General features: G+C 43.5%; 1 protein-coding gene across 7 annotated transcripts in view; it reads right to left on the bottom strand.

Moving 5' to 3' along the window:
- Positions 1–905: 905 nt before the first annotated feature.
- The window catches only part of KANK1 (KN motif and ankyrin repeat domains 1), a 193,553-nt gene continuing 172,452 nt past the window's right edge, over positions 906–22,006 (bottom strand). For 3 of the 7 annotated variants that reach the window (XM_027105746.1, XM_027105747.1, XM_027105753.1), the window contains 9 exons: positions 15,554–15,751; positions 14,797–14,905; positions 13,378–13,620; positions 11,886–11,973; positions 8,657–8,876; positions 5,910–6,052; positions 5,074–5,274; positions 2,900–2,998; positions 1,316–2,326 (listed from right to left, as the gene is read on the bottom strand). In XM_027105746.1, coding sequence (XP_026961547.1) covers positions 2,264–2,326; positions 2,900–2,998; positions 5,074–5,274; positions 5,910–6,052; positions 8,657–8,876; positions 11,886–11,973; positions 13,378–13,620; positions 14,797–14,905; positions 15,554–15,751 — 1,364 coding nt within the window. In that variant the 3' untranslated portion in view covers positions 1,316–2,263. Of the gene's footprint in view, positions 1,287–1,315; positions 2,327–2,899; positions 2,999–5,073; positions 5,275–5,909; positions 6,053–8,656; positions 8,877–11,885; positions 11,974–13,377; positions 13,621–14,796; positions 14,906–15,553; positions 15,752–22,006 lie in introns of those variants that run through there. The other 4 variants (XM_027105750.1, XM_027105751.1, XM_027105749.1 and 1 more) reach the window with 3 other exon arrangements.

Raw genomic sequence — 22,006 nt, 5'->3', positions numbered from 1 at the left:
CCCAGAGGCCCTGGAACCGTACTGGGAGAGCATCTGTTACCACCCAAGGTTGGCCTGAATTGCCAGCACTCTTTTCACAGTTCCAGGTTCTCTAAAGATGCAAACCTCTGAGCCCCGAAACAGGAGTTCCTGAGCCAGCACTGGGATGACACATCTCTTGGAAAAATCTATTCTCTGGCCTCTTTCTCAAACTCAATAATGAGTGAATAAATGAAAGAAGGAAGGAGAGGAAGAAAGGAAAGAGAGGCTTAAGAAAAGCCCCAGTGATATTTCTCCAATGTATCTGGCTCTCACAAACGGCCCAGGTTAAAGTTCACCACCAGCAACTGTGCCAAAACACCTGGTTTGCATTTTGGCTGCCATGCTTCTTCATTTTAAATGAGAAGGAATCAATCCCCTTTACTTTTTAAAAAGGACTTGAAAACAGGTGCTGTTGGGCCAACAGCACGCTGAAATAAAAAAGTCTCTCTGGGGGCTTCCCTGGTCGCGCAGTGGTTGAGAGTCCACCTGCCGATGCAGGGGACACGGGTTCGTGCCCCGGTCCGGGAAGATCCCACATGCCGCGGAGCGGCTGGGCCCGTGAGCCATGGCCGCTGAGCCTGCGCCCTGCAACGGGAGAGGCCACAGCAGTGAGAGGCCCGCGTACCGCAAAAAAAAAAAAAAAAAAAGAAGAAAAGTCTCAGTGGGGTGGGATAAATGGGAGATTGGGATTGACACATATACACTACTATATATAAACTAGATAACTAATGAGAACCTACTGTATAGCACAGGGAACTCTACTTAATGCCCTTTGGTGACCTAAATGGGAAGGAAATCTAAAAAAGAGGGGATATCTGTATACATATAACTGATTCACTTTGCTGTACAGCAGAAACTAACACAATACTATAAAGCAACTATACTCCAATAAAAATTAATTAAAAAAAAAAGTCTGTCTGGCTTCATCTTTCCTTTCTCATCACTTCCGGTTTCAACCAGTCACCCAGCAGCTGCCCCCAAATTAGAGTCAAGGACCAGTGCTTCTGCACCTGAGAAGAGTTAGCTCAGGAGTTAACTTGGAGGTTACCTGTCTGATGAACTGTTTGCCTAATTAGGTCTTAAATTTCAGACTCATGACGTGCAACCTGAGTAATGAGCAGAGCTGGAAACGGAGTAGTTCTCTCAGAAGACGTCTCCTCTTGTCGGAGCCCTGGACCAGTGGACTGGGCACTCACCCTACCCATGCGCTCCATCCATCAGCTTTTGCTGCCACTGCTGTAAGTCAATAGGATCGGGGCAGACGGCTGTCAGAGATGAAGCAGGGACAAGCAAAAGAGCTTAATGAAATTTTATTTTGAAAATATGGCAAGAGTCTAAGGCACTTCAAACATTTAAATACATACAAGACCAAAGCAAATGTGGCATGGGATAAAAGAATCCATAAATATGTGGAGAACTATGCTATGCTTCTCTAGAGGCAAATATATAGCCAATTTCTCTAACACAATTCAAATTTTATCATTAGATACAGAGTTGTGCAATTATTAATAAAAATATGGTAATGTTACATGTCGTTCTTCAGGTCTTTAATTACTATGGAATATAAAAGTTGAAAATACTGCATCAATTTTATATAGATACCCTTTAAATAAAATGTCATGTAATGCATCGACCTAGATAAAACCAACTGAAAAGACTTCCTTTTGTTAAGTTTTAAACTTTTTGAGAGTTTCAACTTTTATTTTTAAACCAGAAACCAGCCCAGGCCCAATTCACCGATGATCAAAGTCATCTCAACTTCCTTACTTTAAAATAATAAAGACAAAAGAAAAATCAACAAAACCATCCTGGAATGGAATTTTCAAAGAGCTTTCCAATGGTTCCACGTTTGGTAAATATAAATACTTGTGGGAAAGTTTAAAAACACCATTCCAGTGAGAACCTGATACTTCTCAGCACTGGTAGGGGGTGGAGAGAAGGAACAAAAGTTGCCCACTCAGATCAGGTTACTATTTCCTACAACTGTACATAACGGAGCAGAGACTCAACAGCAAGTGTGCCCTACACAGACGGAAGATGGCCAGAAGGGAGGCGTGTGTGCCTGGCCAGCAATCTCCTGCTGGCTCAGCTTCCACTGTGGCAGCTCCAGCCTTCACCCCTTGGCTTTATGCGTTCTGTTTGCTGGTGAGCTCAGGCACAAAATACATTCAGTATCTGTCAGCCCAACAGGAACAATTAGCAGCTTAGTGGTGGCATGTAAATGGACGGTATTTGCACATAATCAATCAAAGGAACCTCGGTGGGTGGGACCAGGAGATGTCTTCCTTCCAAGCCTAGGGGTGCCCTAGAGACCAGGAAAGGAAAAAAACTGGGGGTTAATTAGTGACCTCAGGTAGATGTGTCCTCTGCGACACAGGAACTCTGTCAGCCACAGCTGAGCACCACCTATAAGCCAGAGCGAGGAGAGCTGGAACACAGCACACAGTCCACTAGCGGGCGCAGCTCTGGGGCCAGCGGGCTTGGCAGTGCCACGTCCAGTTGTCCTGGGAAGTCAACTTCCCTCTCAGAGTGAGCTCTGGGACCACAGGCTGCAGCTCCCTGTCTGCTTTAAGAAAACTGCCAGGACGGCGATATGTATTTATGGGCTCAAGATGTGCCATTTGGATAATTCTGTCCAGAATAAACTCTTCCTGTGAGGGCGTGAGGACAAGCAGGCATCCAGCCTGTGCTGTGCTAACCATTAGCATTCCTGGCCTTCTGGGTGGGGCAAAATTGATGAATTCTTCAGTTCTGGACTAAAACCTTGATTTTCAGAATCATTATAAAACCTGTATCTCCTGTCAACTCCCCGAGGAAGGGGGCCCACTAGTCTGGTGGCTTTTAGCCTGTTTACAAATGCCAAGTGCACAACACTGACCGGAGACTGGGCTTTCGCGAAGTTGACGTGGGCATACAGCAGAACGGCGATGTCCTTGTGTCCTGCCTCCAGGGCTATTGAGAGCGCGGTGCTGCCATCCTTAAGAGGAGATGAAAAGAGCAAGCTAGGCTGGATTTCTCAAACTTCCAGGTAGCCCAAAGAGTAACAACACAAAACTCTTTCAATTAGATAAGGTTCCCCAATCTAGCCATCTGTTCAGTCTTTTAGGAAACTTTTCTGGACCTCTAGGTGCTAGCCCTGAAGGATACAAGGATGACAGAGGCACAGCCCCCTACCCTGCCCTCAGACAAGAATCACCCCATTATTGCCTTTGTTGTTGCCTCGTGGTACTTAGTGTGTAGGTCTGCACACCATGGAGACTCAACAAAAGCAGGCTGCCCACCAGCAGCGGGCAGGAGGTGAAGGTAGGGGGTAGAAACATAATTTAGTGGGGTTTTTTTTTTCCCTTATAATTACAAACGAATGGTCAAGGAGCGTGGTGTCTGTTTTGACACCCTGCAGTCTGTCAAGGATCTCTTAACTTTCCTCTTGCGGAGGGAGCCGATCCTACAGCCCTAGCCACCCCTGGAGAATGCTCCGAGTCACATCTACATGTAAGCACCACATCCTGCTACCTTGCAGAAATGTATCTTATGGAAATACGAGGGCAAACACTAAATATGGGAAAGAAAAATGTTCAGTTAAATGTTTGCTTTCCATTAAGATGCAGGAACTTAGATGGATATGAAGATGCATCAAGACAAAAACAGCATCCTGGACATCAACTCTACCTCAATCAAAAGTAGTAACGATAAAAAGACAAAAAACAGCACAACTTATTTTCTGTCTAGTCTTGGAATAAGGATGCCCTTCTGGTCACCAGCAGCTGGAAACAATTTGTGTGTGGTTTGAACCTTATGGTCCTCCGTCCCACTCTGAATTCTGGGAGTTACTTTTCTTCTGGAGGCCAGCTGGATGCCCTCCCATTCCTTTAAGGATAAGGAAGTAGACAACGGGCAGAGGGAACCAGGATTTCTGGAAGTTACTGTGGTGCAATGGCCTCTTATTACTAGATCTACCAGCTGTTCTTTGCTAAGAGTAGAAGTAAAAGCAAACAAACAAAAATGAGGCACACGAAACACAGACTGTTCTTAAGGAAAGAGAAGTTGGAAACTGGCCCTCTGCTGCAGTGGAAGTAAAGGGAATCTGGTGCAACCGCGGTTCACGTGCTCCTGGGGAGGTCACTCAACTGCAGAAACCAGTCAGTCTTTCCTGCCAGTAAATACCTGCACTGATTTGCTCTTCCTGTTGGCGTGAGCCCACAAGGATCTCAAGTTTAGTGCAAAGGGGGATGTTTTCCCTCTAGCCTTTTTAGTAGTGTTTGGGGCTGATGGAAGCTCTGGTCCAAACCTGTGCTCCACAGAGATAAACTTTCAAAAACAGAAGCAACCCTGCCAGACCTCTGGGACCTTTGGACCTTTGAACCATGTCGCCACCTAAATGTTAGTTCCTGTGCTGTGACCTATCGGTACTCCTCCCCTTTGGTCTGGAGACATCCAGAGCAGCAGGTTTCCTTGGAATGTTTTCCAGTCAAGGGGTTATCTGGGAATGGGACAGCTTGGGAACGGGGAGAGGAAGGAGATGAGAGTGACGATGATGGGAACAGCCCAAGGAGGAGTGCGAAGATGGGCTGAAAAGAAGCCAAGATGGTCCGGATTCCCTAGCTGATAAAATGTCACAAATTATTTACTCTGATGGGCCCTGGTGAAGGGTTTCCAAATGGACCGGGGGCCTGGTCCTCTCTTCGTAGTGTACCCATTAGTTGCCTACACTGCCTACAACATTTGATTCTGTATTGTAAATCTGTTTATTCCACTTCAGTATACTGGTTCTCGTACATGCCCATCACCTTCTTCCTTTTATAAATGTTTGGGGTGAGGCCTATTTATCTTTCTGCCTTTGCCTTTAGTTAATGGGAGTATTAGTTTGCAAACAGTAAACGCTACCATGCTGGGCTGTGAAGGGAAGTGGCCTGGATGGCAACGCAAATCCCTGAGGAGAATAAAGGAGGATTTGTTCTCTCCCCTGGTCAAGCAACACTCACAGAACCCCACCCCCACCCCCCGCAACTGTGTCCAGGCCAGGGGCCTGCAGGACCACTGGAGACAGCTTACATTGTCCTCCAGGTGGCCATTGCAGCCTGGCTGGGCCAGCAGCAGCTTGACGATCTCCACGTGCCCGTGCTCGCTGGCACACATCAGGGCGGTGGAGCCCTCGTCGTCCTGAATGTTGACGTCAGCCCCACAGGCCAGCAGGCCCTTCACCATGTCTATCCGCCCATGACTGACGGCCAGCATGAGGGCTGTTTGTCCTGCCTGTGGGAAGAAATGACAGCGGACTTCAGAAGCACATGCTGGGCTGGCAGCGTGTGACCTGCAGTAGGGCTGTGCCGGGGGAAGGGGAGGAGGGAGAGTGATGAAAGGGGAAAACATGGACATGGAATTACTTGGGGCCCAGTGGTGGAAAGGCATTGGAAAAACTAGTTTCTCGTGAGCTATGAGCTAATAAGTAAGACCATAAAGTAATGAGTTAATTTTTCCCTTTAGCTTGGAGGATCTGTCTTATGACAGCTAGGAGCTGGAAAGTGCAGAAGATGGTCACAAGGCAACTGTGAACACATCTGGATGAGAGGCGCTCTGTGCTGGGCATGAAGATGCTATAACATGGAGACAGTCAGGAAACAGTGGTCACCAGGTACATGGTGGGGATCCCTAGTCACTTACTGGCAGGCTGACCCATGGTCCACATGCATACTACTCCAGAGAGAACGCAAGGTAATGGAGGGAGAAGTTTCCAATGTGAAGTTAAGCCAGTGTTTCCTCGGTGTATTTGGTCATAAGGACCACCGGGCAGCCGCATGGGCTGTGCTGAGTGGCGAGAGCACGGCAGGGGCACCCGGGCAGGTCAGAGCTGCATCAGCCAGCACAAACCCTGAAGCAAGCGCATTCACCTGGCTGGCTTTGGCGTTCACGTCCCCACAGGCAAAGAGTTCCTCCACAACTCGCATGTCCTTCTCTGCTTCCACAGCGGCAAGGGCTGCCAGCATGATGGGGGTATACCCCGCCTTATTCTGGTGATCCACGTTACATACATCTGCAAAGACACGAGTCTCTTTAGGGAGGAGCCATCTCCTAAAAGCGTCAGTTGCCCCCATGAACTAAAGGTATGGAGTTTAGAAAAGCCCAGTGAAATGGCCTTAGGTAGTCAAAGTCCCGGAGTGACTCAGAAGGAAATGTGAGAGGTGTTTCATACCAAACCAAAGAAAAAAATTTTTTTCTATTTCATGACAAATGACAGCAAGCTCTCACAGCACCTCTTGTTTGCAACTGGTGGTTGAACTGCAACAGCCTGGAGGTCTAGGAGGCTGTTCTAAGTAATGGTTGCTTTGAAGAATAAACAATAACGTGGGATCTAGATACTAATCTGAGTCTAGAAAATCACCATTTTGGAGTGAAGAAGGCGGTGAGAGCTACAAGGGACAGAAGGATTTGTAAACGCTCACATAGGGAACACTGAATATGGCATTCCCCACTCATAAACCTCTGTTCACTCTGAGACCCTGAGTTTGCTGCTCTGACTCGTTTGGGGCCCTTGGAAGCAGAATTCCAATCACACGACACCCAGCTCTAGGAATCGTGGTCTGACAGCAACTGCAGTTAAGTCCCTTAGAGACTGTCAGGGACTCCCAGATCCAATAACCCAGACCTTTTCTAGTCCTATAATTCTTAAGGAGTCTTCAGGGCCTAAATTATCCTCCAGGCCTTTTAAAATTCCTTCAGCACTTTCTAATAAAATGAAAGGAATGGAAAGAAGCTTTTTATGTGTGACCAGATATAATTAAAATGCTTAGGGTGTTTCCATCACTGGGAGTGAGAAGAGAAGGTACCGTGAAAACGTTCTTGAGTTCTAAAAACAACAGCACACTAGGGACATAAGGGCATTTACAGTAGTGCTTTTTTTTTTTTTCTTTTTTTGCGGTACGCGGGCCTCTCACTGTTGTGGCCTCTCCCGTTGCGGAGCACAGGCTCCGGACGCGCAGGCTCAGCGGCCATGGCTCACAGGCCCAGCCGCTCCGCGGCATGTGGGATCCTCCCGGACTGGGTCACGAACCCGTGTCCCCTGCATCGGCAGGCGGACTCTCAACCACTGCGCGACCAGGGAAGCCCAATAGTAGTGCGTATATTTTAACGTAGAAAAGGAAAAAGAAAAGAAAAAGGTTGTCTGATGGAGAAGCAGGTGAGCAGACATGGTCTTTGAGGCTCCTCAGTTTCTTTGGCGTTCGCCTCTTCTCTGTTGCTGCTAGTATCCTAGATTCACAAACATGCTTTACGAAGCCACAATCTCAGTCTATAATGGTGAGCAGTAAAAAGTGAAGTAAATCCAGAAAAGTGATTAACCAAAGCCATCCAACAATGGAATTAAAATAGTTTAATTTACCAAAATATCTTGTCCATGCAAATTTTCTAAGGGTGGATTAAAGTGTTACTTTCAGGGGCAATCCTGAAATCTTGTTCTTAGCTTTCCTGGATATCATCCACTTCTCTGTTTAAACAGTAACTCTGGCTGACAGTATCACCAGCTCTGTTTATAGTCTGGCAAGTCTGAAAGGAAGGAGGCTTGGAATTCCTTCCTTTAAGCTGGAAACAGTTTTATCCTAACATGGCCCCTAAACTGGGGACAAGCAAACTTAGAAGAGAAAAAAAAGATAAATCTGTTTGGTTTCTTCTGTGCCTTAATCCAACATCCCCAAAACAGAGTAGAAAAAAATTGGACAGTTGGGTCAAGAAGCAGAATGGGAAAATTGGACAATTGTATTGCATATTCTAAATCAGATGTTCACACTGTGTTCTCATTAATTAGACTGAGGTACTGTGAATTCTGTATCAGTTATACTAGAAGTAAAAATATGTATTTCAAAAATAAATAAAAGTGATTTAGAGACTCAATGTATCACAGGGCTGTTCCATTTGAACAAAAAGTTGATAGCTCACTATGTCGCAAGGGGACCCTTCTATGTGCCACCGCCTCACTCCATGTTTAATACATCCACTGGCTATATTCTGGAATGGCAAATTCCAATTACAGACAAAAATTTTCACTGCTCTCGTTACTATGGTTCAGATGTAAGAACAGCATTTTCTTTTCTCTATGCTGATTCCCCAGGAACAGGGTGTATTTTGGCGGGAATGGTGTTGATTCTACCACAATCTGTTACAGTGGCTTTGCTTGGCCCCCATCTTGACTAACTGCACAGCTCTGCAAGGCGGCTGGAGCGGGGCATGGAACAAGGACAAAGAGAGCAGCTCACAAACACTAAAGCTTTGACTCTGGCCCCAGGCGCAGCATTCTGCCTCTTGACAGTGAACCCACCAAGCCTGCATGATTCAGCTCAGGCAGGAACATGAGTCATGTGTGTTACCAGGGATACAACTCATCTGAACACAGCTAAACTGCAGCAAGAACACCCTCAACACCTCCTTTCAAAACAGATCTGGAGTCTGTGTCACCCCGTTTTGTTTAAACCTCAAGCCTCCCATGAATGACTCAAGAACGATTCTTGCCACATCACAGGGGAAAGCAATGAAAAGGCTTTTTAGGATGGTCACAGAACTGGGGATCAGCTGGATCAACCAGCTCCTTCTAAATGAGTCACAGCCCGAGTCTGTCAGAGAAGAGACCGGGACACAACCAACGTACCAGCGTCCAAGAGCAGCTTCACAATCTCGAAGTTGGAGTGGGACACACTGTAATGGAGGGCGGTGTTGCCGTTCCCGTCTGCCATGTTGATGATGTGACGCAGGACGTCTGGGGAGATGGCCTCAAAAGCGGCTATGTAGTCCCCCACCATGGCTGGGATGGCTGACTTCTGACTGGACACGCGGAACCACTCGTGCTGGAGAGTGTTCAGACAGAACCGCTGCCAAAACACCGCGCCATCGGCCATTAGTTCTTCTATTTATAGACATTTCTGAGACCTAGCTGAAAGCCTAAGAAACCAGGCCTTTTATAGTCAAAAGTGTGTGCAAATAGAATTTGCTCTCAAAAAACAACTAATGAAACCCAGAGCTCTCAGAGAAGCCTCAAATTCCAAACTGAAGTATCCTTCCCAATTTTAACACACACACATATTGTAACTTCTATAAAACAGGCCTATAGCACTGTGCAAGAATTATACCACCAAGGCTCAAATTCTGACTCTGCTACTGACGAGCTGTTCGATGCTGGGGAAGATACTTATTCTGTGCCTCAGTTTCCTCATCTGCAAAATGGGGATAGTAAAAATACCTTTCCTTCACAGTGTTTGTGATGAGGACAAATGAGGCAACACATGTAAACCACTTAGGCCAGGCTCCATTTATTATTGAACTATTAATATTACGTAGGTACGCTGGCCTTGCAAATGATTTTCATAGTAATCAGGACAGGAGAAATTATTTAACACAATTATGCTGCCTCCTTCCTGTCCAGACCAACTTCAACTCCTTCAGCATCTCCACAGCACTAGGCTGGGAGACCATAACCGTGCAGGCAACCCAATTCCTACTCCATCCCAAATACAAATGTTCAACCACAGAAAGGGAATAAAAAGCAAGTCTGAAACAAATTACTTTTTCCCATTAGGATCATCTGTATCTGGTCATCAGCCCCACTTGCTTTCCCTTAGGCTGTAGACACATGAACGTGGCATTTGTTTCACGGATAATCAAGTCAAACTTGGACATGAAGTTCAATGTAGACTGGGCAGAGCCAGTGCTGGAGATGGGGAAAACCACAATGCTTTTTTCATGGGCCCTCTTTCATATGAGTTTATCATTCATTTGTGCTTTGCTTGTTCTTTAAAAGTTTAAAAATAAATCAAGAAAGATGGAAAGTTTATGTCAAAAGCACCAGAACCCATGTAGTCTTCTTTCTATAGAAAAGGTGGAACTGGGATTACAGAACACACCCATCTCTTTATCTTCCTGCTACTAATTATTCAGGTGTATCCAATTCAATCATAGTTTGGGTCACTGGAGGAAAAGGGTCCTGGCCAGGAAATAATTCACTTAATTTTTCTTTTCTTCTGCTCACTCTTTCACATATTTAGATTTCATTTTTTGGATGCCTCACACAGAAGAAAGGGAAATTATGGCGTCTGGGTGTCGAACTCAGTTACAGCTACATATTCAGTGTCCTGACATGGTTACGTGGCCCTGGCATTGTGATCATTCACATGTCCAAGACTTTTCACAGCACAGCACTTTAAACACTTCTTTACTGAATGAATATCCAATCAACAAAAAAAATGTAGCAATCCTGGAGTATATGCCCGACAAAATGCTTGACAATTGGGGCTACAAAAATGTAAAGTCCTCCCTGAGGACCACATAACCTAGTATTTTGGGGCGGGTGAAAGAAAAAGTGTATTAAAGCTATAAAATCTGGGGTCTGAAAGCACCAGTTTTAAGTTCAGGTTAAACCTAGTAGGAAACATTAACACTGCAGTGACTTTTCCTGGTTTTACTATTTGTGACCAAGGCATAGACAGGCACTTAGTCTATACTGATGGAGTTCAACATGTAGATCCATGGCCAGGCCAGGGACTTCGTCTAGTATTTCCTTCTATAAACATCATTGCCATGCTCCTTTTTCAGCACAGTATTTGAATGTCAAGATTCAGCTGGCTCTGATGATAAATTTAAGTTTCTATAGCAATATAAACAAATAGGAGAAGATACCATAATTTAAAAAAAAAAGATGCCATATAATAAGGTAATATGCTTTAGCTGGGATAAACAAAACATGGACCAGTACTTAAGATATGTATAATCTAGTCCCAGCATTAACTAGCAGTTGACACTCCAGGCAAGACTCGTAATCTTTAGGGCCTCAGTTAAAGCAGGATGGACCAGAACAGAGTGGCCTTGTAGACACACGCACCCATGTGCTTCTCAAGCCTGTGCCAGCCATCACCAATTCTTCTTCAGATTGTGTTTGTTGTATGAGGAAGACTATTTGCCTTTCCAGCGTTCGATAATTCCATAAATCCCTTCTAGGCTTAACATTTTGGTTTCATAATTCTATAAACCCGTGAGACCTATGAAACAACTTTCTCACCGGCTGTGGACTTAAGTTATTTAGCATAAAACTTTCATATTAAATCTACTGCTAATATGCAAAGATTCAAATGCACATTACTATCTAAAATAACATGAGATGCTACACTTTCTCAATGCACTGAATAGAGCTGTCAACCAGAAGGCTGGTCTAACCTATGAAAGAAGCCACACATCTAAATGTCACCAATGCATGGGAGAGCAACACTTGTAAAGGATATCAGATTCACCATTGCCACGGATACATTTATCTGTCCTATGTTATGCTATTCGTGCTCCCTAAGGCAACCACCAACCTCTTTGCTTCTGAATCTCAAGCTGCGAGAAGATAAGTGCAGTTATTTCTAGGTTTAAAAATAGTGACTGCCTGCATTCCACATCAGAACATAATATGCAGTTTCATAACTGAAAGGAATGCTGACCTCGGTCCAGATAGGTTTCTCTTAAAAACAAAGGCTAACTTAAAAAATTCTGGGATTCTGCTCCCTAGATCACAAGTTCTGTAAGCAACAGAACAGGCAGAAAGGTGACGAATGACTGAAATTAGCCCTCCTTTCCATGTGCAACTATATGCCTCGCAGATGCTCAGCTCCCAAGCAAAGTACAGGGTGGAGAAAGGAGATCTGAAATCAGGCCTGAGGGAAACGTTCACAGGGTGGTCTGGTGAGCAGGGCAGCGGGATATTCACTCTGCCCACACACACTAGGAATAGTCTGGGGGAAAAGCGTGCAGGCAACAACAGCTCAGGGGCAGGCTAGAGAGGCCTCATCTGTGGTGTCCATTCAGGCACTTTGTACAGACTGGGGACAGTGTCTGTAGGTCAGACTCACCATATCCTTGCTGGTCAAAGCTTTGGGGTCATTTATGTTATTTTTCAGTAAGTTGCATGCAGACAACATCTTTTCACTTAGTTCATATCTAAAAGGGGAAAAAATAAAAGAAAGAGAGCTCATGACTGGCCACAAAAGGAAAGGCATTTTTACCTGAAACTCTATAACCCTTTACAAGACCGGAGGCCCCAAGTCAACCCTGGCAGGTTGTGGTGCCGCTACTGCTTGCCTGGTGGAGTCTAGGCGTCCGAGGACTGACGTTACCACACAGAGCCAAGGCCTCCAGCCAGAGCTCGGATCTTTTCATGAGGGTAGCTTTCGGCTTCGCCACTCTGGCCTGTGTGACATTATGGAATAACACTTGGATATTTATTGCTCCTTTTGTTCAAATTCTTAAAAATATTTTTACTCTTGAGGGGTTGAAGAGGTCTGAATTACCACCTACCCATTATGCTGACCAGTGGACCACACATCTGAAATCACATTTGGTGACTCAGGAAGTGTTTGTTTAACCCACATGAAAATATAAACTTAAAAGTCAGATGCCATATGGTATATAAATTATACCTCAATAAAGCTGTTCAGAAAAAACCAACAGATGTCAAGTTATTGAGCCATTTGAAAATACTTGGAAATATAAACTAAAGACACTTACCTTGTGTTAACGCAGTTAAACATTCATTTGCCAAATTAGAGATAAGTTTTCTGAAATGTTCTAGTTACACTTCACATGGTGAAAAACCATATGGAAATTTCCAACTGTTCTACTCTCTCCTGTTTTATAAGCATCAATTCCATATTTGCTAAGTCTTTAAAATTGTCTACACTTTTGGGTACGTGTTTCAGCCAACCAGAGTGTTTATTTGATATTTCAGCTGCTGTTTACGACATTCCCAAACTCATTCTTGTGGTGTTCCCAATCACTCAATGAGCAACAAAATATGGGCATGTGACTGATTACATCATCTTTATGGTAAATGTGATCTTTGGTTGAGGCCAAAAATTGTTCCTCTCACACACAGTGATCCTGTAATAACAGTACTGACACCTGTATGAGGATAAATGGCTAATGATAAAATCTGAAACTTAAAAATGTGAAATGTGTTGGTTACAAAAAATTCTAATATATCTTTAAGTATAAGGTGGGTTGTTCAAACAATGGAAGCTTTAGTGGTGCTTAACAATTATGCGGATGGTGACTCCACATGTAATAGTAGATAGCAAATAGTTTAAGAAACAAAGGTGAACAGATATCAAGCCCTTCTCTCTGCTACTATAAGAGATCTAGCAGTTATCATTTTTGCACTTGTATTTATTAGCATCATGACAAGAGGTACACACCTCTGAGGCACAGGTAAAGTTCAGCCCTCCTTTGGCGAGTGGAAAGACCAAACTCATAGATTCAACTGCACAGTCTCCTCATCGGCCAATCCTACTGCCAAAGTACATCAAACATGGGAAGGGTGAGGGGAGGGGGGGGAGTGTACCACACCTCTCTCTGATTTCCACCTTCTCAGGTTCACATTCTGGAACCTGCATTTCATCTTCCACCCTGCTGGACGTGAGACCTTCCACATTAACTGCGTGGTGGCCTTCTGCCATCCCCCGAGTGTCTTGGTCCTCCTCTTCGTCCTCCACTTCCTCAGGAGGATACTCGGGGACATCACACTCGTCATCTGACTCGGAAGAAGAGCTTTCATCTGAGCTGGAATCATCACTTGAAGTGGTTTCATACCTAGGTGGCAATTGGGAGTTCAGGAGATGCAAGGTGTGCCCATAAAGACCCAGTGACAGAAATGTTTATGAAGGGAAACCTGCTAACTGACTCCAGAAATTTCATCAGTGGTTTTAGACCCTGTACTTAGAAGTGCGGAGTAAGGTCTATTTAGAAGTCTGGTGGTTTTGAATGGGTTCTCACTTAACAAGGAGTAACCTAGGTTGCCAAGTGGTATCACATACCACTTGCAGAAAAAAATATATGTATATATATATATAGCACCTCTGGCTTAATATAAATCAAAGGAAATTCATTTTATGGAAACCAGGTCTGTAGGTTTTCATCTTTGCTGTTCCTTTTCTTTCCCCCTTTCATTCTTCTTATTTTGTACCATTAATTTTCCCAGTGTCCAAGGTGAACATATTATGTAAGTTACCAATAGTTTCTCTGGTACACACTCTCCAAACTGTGGGACATATTACCCAATAAAACGTTAAAGATCTGGAAAACAGACAGCACTGTTATATCTTTGTGGTACGCACTACTATAAATATTATCTCAACTAACTCTGCACTATTGCTTTCTTGTCAAGGCCATGAATGGATTAATAGATTAATTGCTTTGATTCAACTGTAGGAGGACAAACAGGCTTAACTATTGATCTGGGCCAATTAAAGGAGAAGGAATAAACAACTAAAACACGTTCTATTTAGAAAGCAAAGAACTGATGGCATGGCGAGGTTACTCTTCAGGTGAAAGGCCCTACTATTTTGTCTGTAAACATGGAGAGCTAAGCAAAACAACCCATTCTGAAGGAGTGGATGACTATCCCTGGACCATGGAGTGATGTTCTCAGTCTCTGGTTGTTGCTCAGTTCTGATACAGTTAAGTACACGCTGTCCAACAGGGAACCTGCTGCGTGTTGCTTTTGTTGAAGACCGTTTGTTTCAGATCAGAGGTGAGAAGATGTAAATTACTCAGCTTCATCACGTATCCTTTCAAGAGTGAAATATCCTTAAAGATAGCAAGAAGAGAGAAGAGAAGCCCAAATGCACCTTTCTGAGGAGGGAATCTTCCGTCACCCAGATGTGGTAGCATTCCAGACCAGGCACCTTTAAATATGACTTGAGTAGGCAGGAGGCAAAGGAAACAGACAGACCGCGTATAAACACTAGTACCACCATCTTTCCTTACCCTCCATTAATGCCAACAAACTGAAGATTCTTTTTCGCTCCATTTGAATCTTTGTTGGCATCTTTCTTCTTCATGATGGACTTCAGTGTACTTTCATTATTTGTACATACTGTGGAAAAGTGAATCATGGTGATCAAAATTAATACAACTCATACCCATACAAGTTAAGTGAACAGGTACGCTTTCTTCATGTACATTTATTTTTTTATTCATGTTAATACAGATCTTGGCATGTATATATGAGAAACTTGCCCAAAATCCACTGGAAAATTGTGTGCATGCAAAGAAAATACTTCAAAGTTCCATTAATAATGTTCTTTAAATGGAAAAAAAAAAAAACCATTCGTCCTTCCAGACATAACAAAAGCAGTGACAACTAGCATCTGTATCAGGCTTTACTGTTTACAAAGTGATGTCACGTCTCACTTGATCCTCAGAAACCATCCAGGCACTAAGATAGGGATAGGGTTTTTTTTTCAGTTGAGATAACCTGGAAAAAAATCTATACCTGCCAAACTATGAAAGAGTGAAATGCTGTTTAAAATATTTTGTAATTTGCAACATCAGATGAGTTTTCTTAAGGGGACTGCATGGCTTTCTTTGATAATCTTAAAGATAATCTAGGCCTACCTTCCTAACAACTGTGTAATCATTCTTCCAGATCAATTTATAAGGCACACTGGCATTAGATTGGAATGCTGACAACTCTGGTCCTAGAACCCTGATGCCGAGAGGGGCCGTAAGTGAGGAAAGTTACCATAGAGGCCAGCGGCTATCTGGTCGTCTGTCAGGTTCACTGGAGACAGCGTGCTTTCCTGAGTGGGGAAGGTATCCTGGCTGCTGATGGGCTTCCCTTCTGTGGTCCCCACCTCTTGCTCATGCCGGGATGTCTGGGAGTTTAATGGCCCTCCTGATTGAAGACTTCCACACTTACAGGTGTATTCCAAATTACTGCCTGTCAGGAAGGAGAAGGTTGTAGAAGCGTGTGACGCTAGGACCAAATAAAATGGGCTAAATGGTATAAAAAAAAAATTCTTGCAACTCATCCTTTTCTCAAGTGCTTTTCTGGTGTTTTCTTTTTGCATAATTGGCATTAATAGCCAAGCCATCCAAAATCAAACCCCCAAGGCCTTCTTGACCGTGATCCCTTCCCTTTATGACCACATCTGGATCGGTCCAACTCCACAGTGCCACTCTTCTCTCTGTTCTGGTGCTACCACCTAACTTTGGCCTGGGCCACCAGTGTAGCATCCTGACTGTCCCCTTTCCTTCACATTTCCCCCTCTCCCACACTGCTGCAGAGTAGAACTCCCACTCAGCTCAAATCCCATCCTAACTCCAGCTAAAACGAAACCTAAAAAGCTCCCCACCACTCAGGAGACGTAGTCCATACTATTTAGCCAGATTCTACACCATCTGCCACTCGGCACCAACTTACCTCTCCAAGGTTATTTCCCACTACACCTGTGGTCCTTTTTGGGGTGCGAACTGCACCCCAGTAAATGGAACTCCTCCCAGTGTAGAAAGTGGGGTCTCTTACTCTCCTAAGAGCACACCTGCCTTAGCTTATTTTCTTCTACCTGGTGATGTTCCTTCCCCACCCTCCCTCACATGGCCAACCTTCCCATCGCTTCCTCTTCTGAGCCTTCCCTCATCTCCCTACCAGAAATTAACTCTCCTTTCTCTGAACTCTCATGGCCCATCTTTCAGACTCTCTTATAAGATCTATAATACAATGTAGTAGTGGATTCGCGTGATTGTCTTAGACTCCCTTCTTGTCTGTAAATATTTTGAGGGTGCCACATGGTTCTAATCAACTTTGTTTCTCTCACCACATCTTCTAGGTTGCTTTTACATATGTTAGGTACTTAATATTTGTTTACTGGACTTCCCTGGTAGCACAGAGGTTAAGAATCCACCTGCCAGTGCAAGGGACACGGGTTCGATCCCTGGTCCGGGAAGATTCCACATGCTGCGGAGCAACTAAGACTGTGCACCACAACTACTGAGCCTGCGTTCTAGAGCCCGCGAGCCACAACTACTCAGCCTGCGTGCCGCAACTACTGAAGCCCACATGCCTAGAGGCCGTGCTCCTCAACAAGAGAAGCCACCGCAATGAGAAGCCCACACCGCAACAAAGAGTAGCCCCCGCTTGCCACAACTAGAGAAAGTTCGTGCTTGGCAACAAAGACCCAATGCAGCCAAAAACAAACAAATAAAAAATAAATAAATTTCTAAAAAAAAAGAAATTAAACTACATTTTAAAAATTATTTGTTTACTGGTGAAGCAGAAAAATTGGATTATTATTACGTAATTTATACACACGCGCACACACACACACACAAGTATATCACAGAATTTTTAGTGTGGCTGACATTTCCTAATTCTGCAAATGGTACTTTGTCCACTCACAATGCTCCCTCCTCTAGCTCCGGAGGCACGGGGTGCTCCCTGGTGATTCCTTCACAAATCCACCTCCCTCCTCAGCACACACAGACAGTACTAACTGTAGTCCTCCAAATAATATTCAGTTGCCCCCACGACCTGATGTGTCCCCCTAACAGCAAATAAGAAATGTCTCAAGTTCCTTTGTCTTACTTGAAGTAAACAAAGCAGGGCATTTGTCTTCATTCCTCCTTTTCCAACTTCATTCATCATTACTTTGAAATGACTGCAGTAACCTCCAAAGAGTCTCAGTATGTTAATCCTCAAGTACCAGAATACTTCCTAGAGAAACACTCACTAACCACTTCTCCATTCAAGGACCAACAATGATTTTTAAAATGCAAATACATAAATAGTTTTTATTGTTGCTGAAACCTTAAACAGCCACAAAAGTAGACAACAGTATAATAAACCCCTCTGTCCCCAGCACTAGTTTCAATAATGATCAGCTATCTGGGCTCATCTACACCTCCTCCAACCACTCAAACTGGATTCCTCTGAAGCACAAGCTGAAGACCCTACCACTTTCATTCATAAATATTTTAGTATATATTCCTAACACAGTTCTCAAAAAGTAAGTATAAAGCTAAAACTATCAAATCTTAAAAAAGAGAATTTAAAATGATCACATATCTGGTCAGTATTCACATTTCTCCAATGATCTCTTAAAATTTTTTTTATAGAGTGCTTGAATCAGAACCTCAGTCCTATATTTCCACTGGCTGCTATGGTTTTTAAGTCTTTTAATCCATAGGTTCTCTTTCCTTCTAAACACAGCTTTAAAAAATATTTTTAAATTGAGGTATAATTTATATACAGTAAAATGCACAGAATTTCAGTGTAGAGTTTGATGAATTTTCGGAAATGTACATGCCTGTGTTAGCACCTCCCTAATTCAGAAATAGAACGTTTCTAACAACCCAGTAAATCCACACTTCCCACCTGCTGCCCTTTTCCAGATAATTTTCCCACTGGAGGCAAATACTCCTCCAGAACTTAGTTTTATAAACTAGGGCTTTTTAAAGCTTCTCCAATCAAGGTCCACCCTCTCAAGCAGGCATCTGAGGATCCTTCACAGTGAACATGGACAGCTGCTTCTTTCCTGGGGTAGTTTAACTGCTCAACAACTCCTACCCTCTACTCATTCAGAGTGGTCTGCTGACTTAATGACTCCCTCCTCTGTGCCCTTCCTTACTAGACTGTCCTACCAGCCTAGAATTTCAGCTTTCTTTACCAGCAGAATTCTACCCATACTCTTTTCAAGGCTTGGCACCATTTCTATTTCCTCTAGTCTTCCTCCTATGATACCATTCCACAAAGACCTTTCCCCCTTACTGTTCCGTAGCACTTACTGTCCAGACCAGAATATACCCTGCCCTCCGTTTCCTTGGTCTCACAAGTGTTCGCTCTGTGAGAATGGAAGTCCCCGAGTCCCTCCACGCTACATTCATACCTGGGGTCCTCTTCAGTGCTCTGAACAGTGCTGGACAATGGAAAGCCTTAAATAAATGCCTGTGTAATTCAATGGAAAGTCACAGGGATCCTGTTAAGTCTAACTAGCAAGGCAAAGAACAACGCTAAGCGTTAAACTAGTTCTCATTAGCTGGATCAGAGGAAATTTGTCGCCTTTATTGCCAGAAAATGTTTTTTAGATGGTGTTGAAACTCTGGCTCTCTTGAGTGACCCAGAAACAATTGTCTGAACTTGATAAAGACCCATTGTGGCTAGCGGGCACACATAAGATGACACACGCACCAGCCTAAGACTGACAAATGACTGCTGTGTTTCAGTAAAACACAGGAAGAGTGCAGCCAAGAAAGCCAAAAATAAAGTGGCCAACAAAATTCAATGGTCTCAACCCTGGCTGCCCTTTAGAGTCACCTGAGCTGGGGGCAAAGCTTTTAAAAATACAGATACAATGAAATATCTGCACGTGGGCCCAAGTATTAGCAGTTTTTAAAAGCTCTGCAAACGATTCTAATGTACAGCTAGGATTGAGAACCAGTGAATTAAATTAACCAATCAAAAATTTGCTGAAAACAGTGTAAAACTTGACTGCCAAAAACAAGAGTTTAGACTTCCCTCCGGTTTCACTCCATCACCTTGGACCATGTGAATTATTAGGAATCATTGTTGGTTTAGTTAGCAGCCCTGGACCACTAATGGTAGAAGTCCACGAGCAACAGTAAATGCTATGCAAACAATAAGGGTAAGACAACAGGAATAATCACCAAACACCTTCCTAAGTCTGGTACTATGGCCTAGCTGCTCAAAATTCCCCCCAGGGCGCAAGTTTCCAAAGGCACCACTGGGGAGTTAGTGAACAGGGGAGTGGGCAACTGTGTGGTCTTCGGTCGTTAACTCAAACTTATAATGGCCATAAATGCCAATAAAGCATGAGCTTCATTTTATGACTTGACCAGATTAGTGATAACTAAAAGACAGCAAACGACAGAAATCTCAGTGTTCTGGAAAATAAAAGCATCCTCGAAGTATTAATTCTAATTCTAAAGTACACTTAGCATTTAATACATGGATAACTATACTACTAGCTAAGGCAAACTGTAATGAAAAATAAGTAACTCAAAAGGAAAACTTTTTTTACGTTTTTGACTTTAGAAAAGTTAAAGCAAAGTACCTGATATTTTTTTAAAAATCAATGAAAACTAGAGATGGAGAAGTTTTTAAAGAGATCACCTTCTCCAGTTTCCTCTGTGATATTTATCCACCTGGAATGGGTATTAGTTGTTGGTATATAGAAATCTGTTTCTAAATCTGTTAGAAAATTGATATTTAAAATATATTTAAATGGATCTTAAAAGTTGCCCTGCTCACATACTGCAATTCTTCTGGCACGCTGACTCATATTTTTATTTATAATGCCAAGTGCCTTCTAAAAGCACAATTATGAACAGTGCCGCCAACTAATTGACCATGTTATTGTGCCAAATTTTCATTTAAACATTCTGATTTGACTTTTAAAGAACATCTAGCTTACTTGTCAAAAAGGTAGGACTGAAATTTCTGAGTCATAATGGAGGCCGTTCAATCATTTAGGCATTTTCCCGAAGTGTAATTAAGAATTCAAAGAGGTCTAAAATAACACTTCTAGTTTTTCCATAAGGAAAAGGGCTTGAGCACAAATTCACCCTTTCAGCCCACATGTTGGTTAGGGGAATAGACAATAGAGATTATTCATGAAGTATCACCTTCTTTATTTGGTACACATTACCTGTAAGGGGAAAGTATGTAGCTTTGATGGAGGAGAAAGGACAATCCCTTTCTGTTTGCAGGCTCATCGCTCAGAACTCTGCCTGAATACCAATGCGTGTGGCCACCAACATAAAGCCACTAAATGGTAAGAGCCGCAGTGTAATAATTTCTAGAGCCACTTTAATATTTTCCTGAGAACATGCCAGAGAGCTCTCATGAACGTATCTAAAAGTGGGTACTTAGAAATTAAAATGCTGAGTGGATTAAGAATCAGATTCTCCCTCACCACGCCACCCACATTTAATTACACACCAACCCAAGACCTGACCCAGAAAACCTACGCTGACAGGCTGCATTAACTGTTGGGTTAAACAAGATGTGCTCTGTGTTCTTCCAGATGCAGCTAATGTCGTCGTCCTCTCCACACTAAACTCATCTCTTCCCTAAACCTCAGAGAGCTTAACTGCAGCTGAATTCTTCAAGCACTTTTATTTTCACATTATTTGGTGGCTGACATATACCCCCCATAGGTTATCATTCATATTTCTGGTATATGTGTCTTGGCTTCCCAACTGGATTGCAAGTTCCAGGCTCTGACCACTTTCTCTCTCTCTCTCTGCTTTAGTACCACACTTTGCATATAGTTGACACTGAATGCATAGCTCTCAATTGACCTGAATAGAGATGGGAACAGAGCAGACTTTAAACATCTTTACTGAGATACAAACGCCTCGCTGATTGGAGGAAGAACAAACAGTTGTAACCATCACCCAATACCAACAATTCTTTCATCGTTTATGACTGGACATCCAGGAACTTAAAGCCATTTCTGTTCTTAAAAAACACCAATCTCCATGCGTTAGCCAGAAATGAAAGATATACTTTACAGATTCATTCAGAGTAGAAGTGTCAAAGTAAACATGCATCTTTTTCCAGAGTGCATACATTTCACTAATACCCATTTAAAACGATAAGGCATCAGTTTAAAAGAAGAAGATTTTCAAACAAGTGTCAACTGAAGGGCTCACAAAGGTGGTAGATTTTAAATCTTTGTAAAAGATTTTCCTCAGGGCTGAAGTGCTTTTAACCAAGGTCTGTAACAGATGTCCTAGATCTGTAATTTCAGTCTCTGAGGGTCAACTATCCCTTCTGAGAATCTGATAAAAATCATGCATTTTCGGGGCTTCCCTGGTGGCGCAGTGGTTGAGGGTCCGCCTGCAGATGCAGGGGACGCGGGTTCGTGCCCCAGTCCGGGAGGATCCCACATGCCGCGGAGCGGCTGGGCCCGTGAGCCGTGGCCGCTGAGCCTGCGCGTCTGGAGCCTGTGCTCCGCAGCGGGAGAGGCCATGACAGTGAGAGGCCCGCAAACCGCAAAAAAAAAAAAAGTTTAAAATAAAAAATCATACACTTTCTTCACAAAAATTCCAAACACAAAACTATTTATGAAGCTATGGAGCCCAGATTAATAAGACTCCCTTTAAGGCTGTTTATTCCAACAGTATTTCCCTGAAATAGGGCTCAAGTGTGCCTATTCAGTGGCTGGTGGTAGCA

This window comes from Aethalodelphis obliquidens, unplaced genomic scaffold, assembly GCF_003676395.1.
Source record: "Aethalodelphis obliquidens isolate GAN/ISIS:26980383/991018 unplaced genomic scaffold, ASM367639v1 scaffold7, whole genome shotgun sequence".
NCBI classification, from domain to species: Eukaryota; Metazoa; Chordata; class Mammalia; order Artiodactyla; family Delphinidae; genus Aethalodelphis; species Aethalodelphis obliquidens.
The sequence above is the reverse complement of the archived record's forward strand: the minus strand, read 5'-3'. Positions and strand labels throughout refer to the sequence as shown.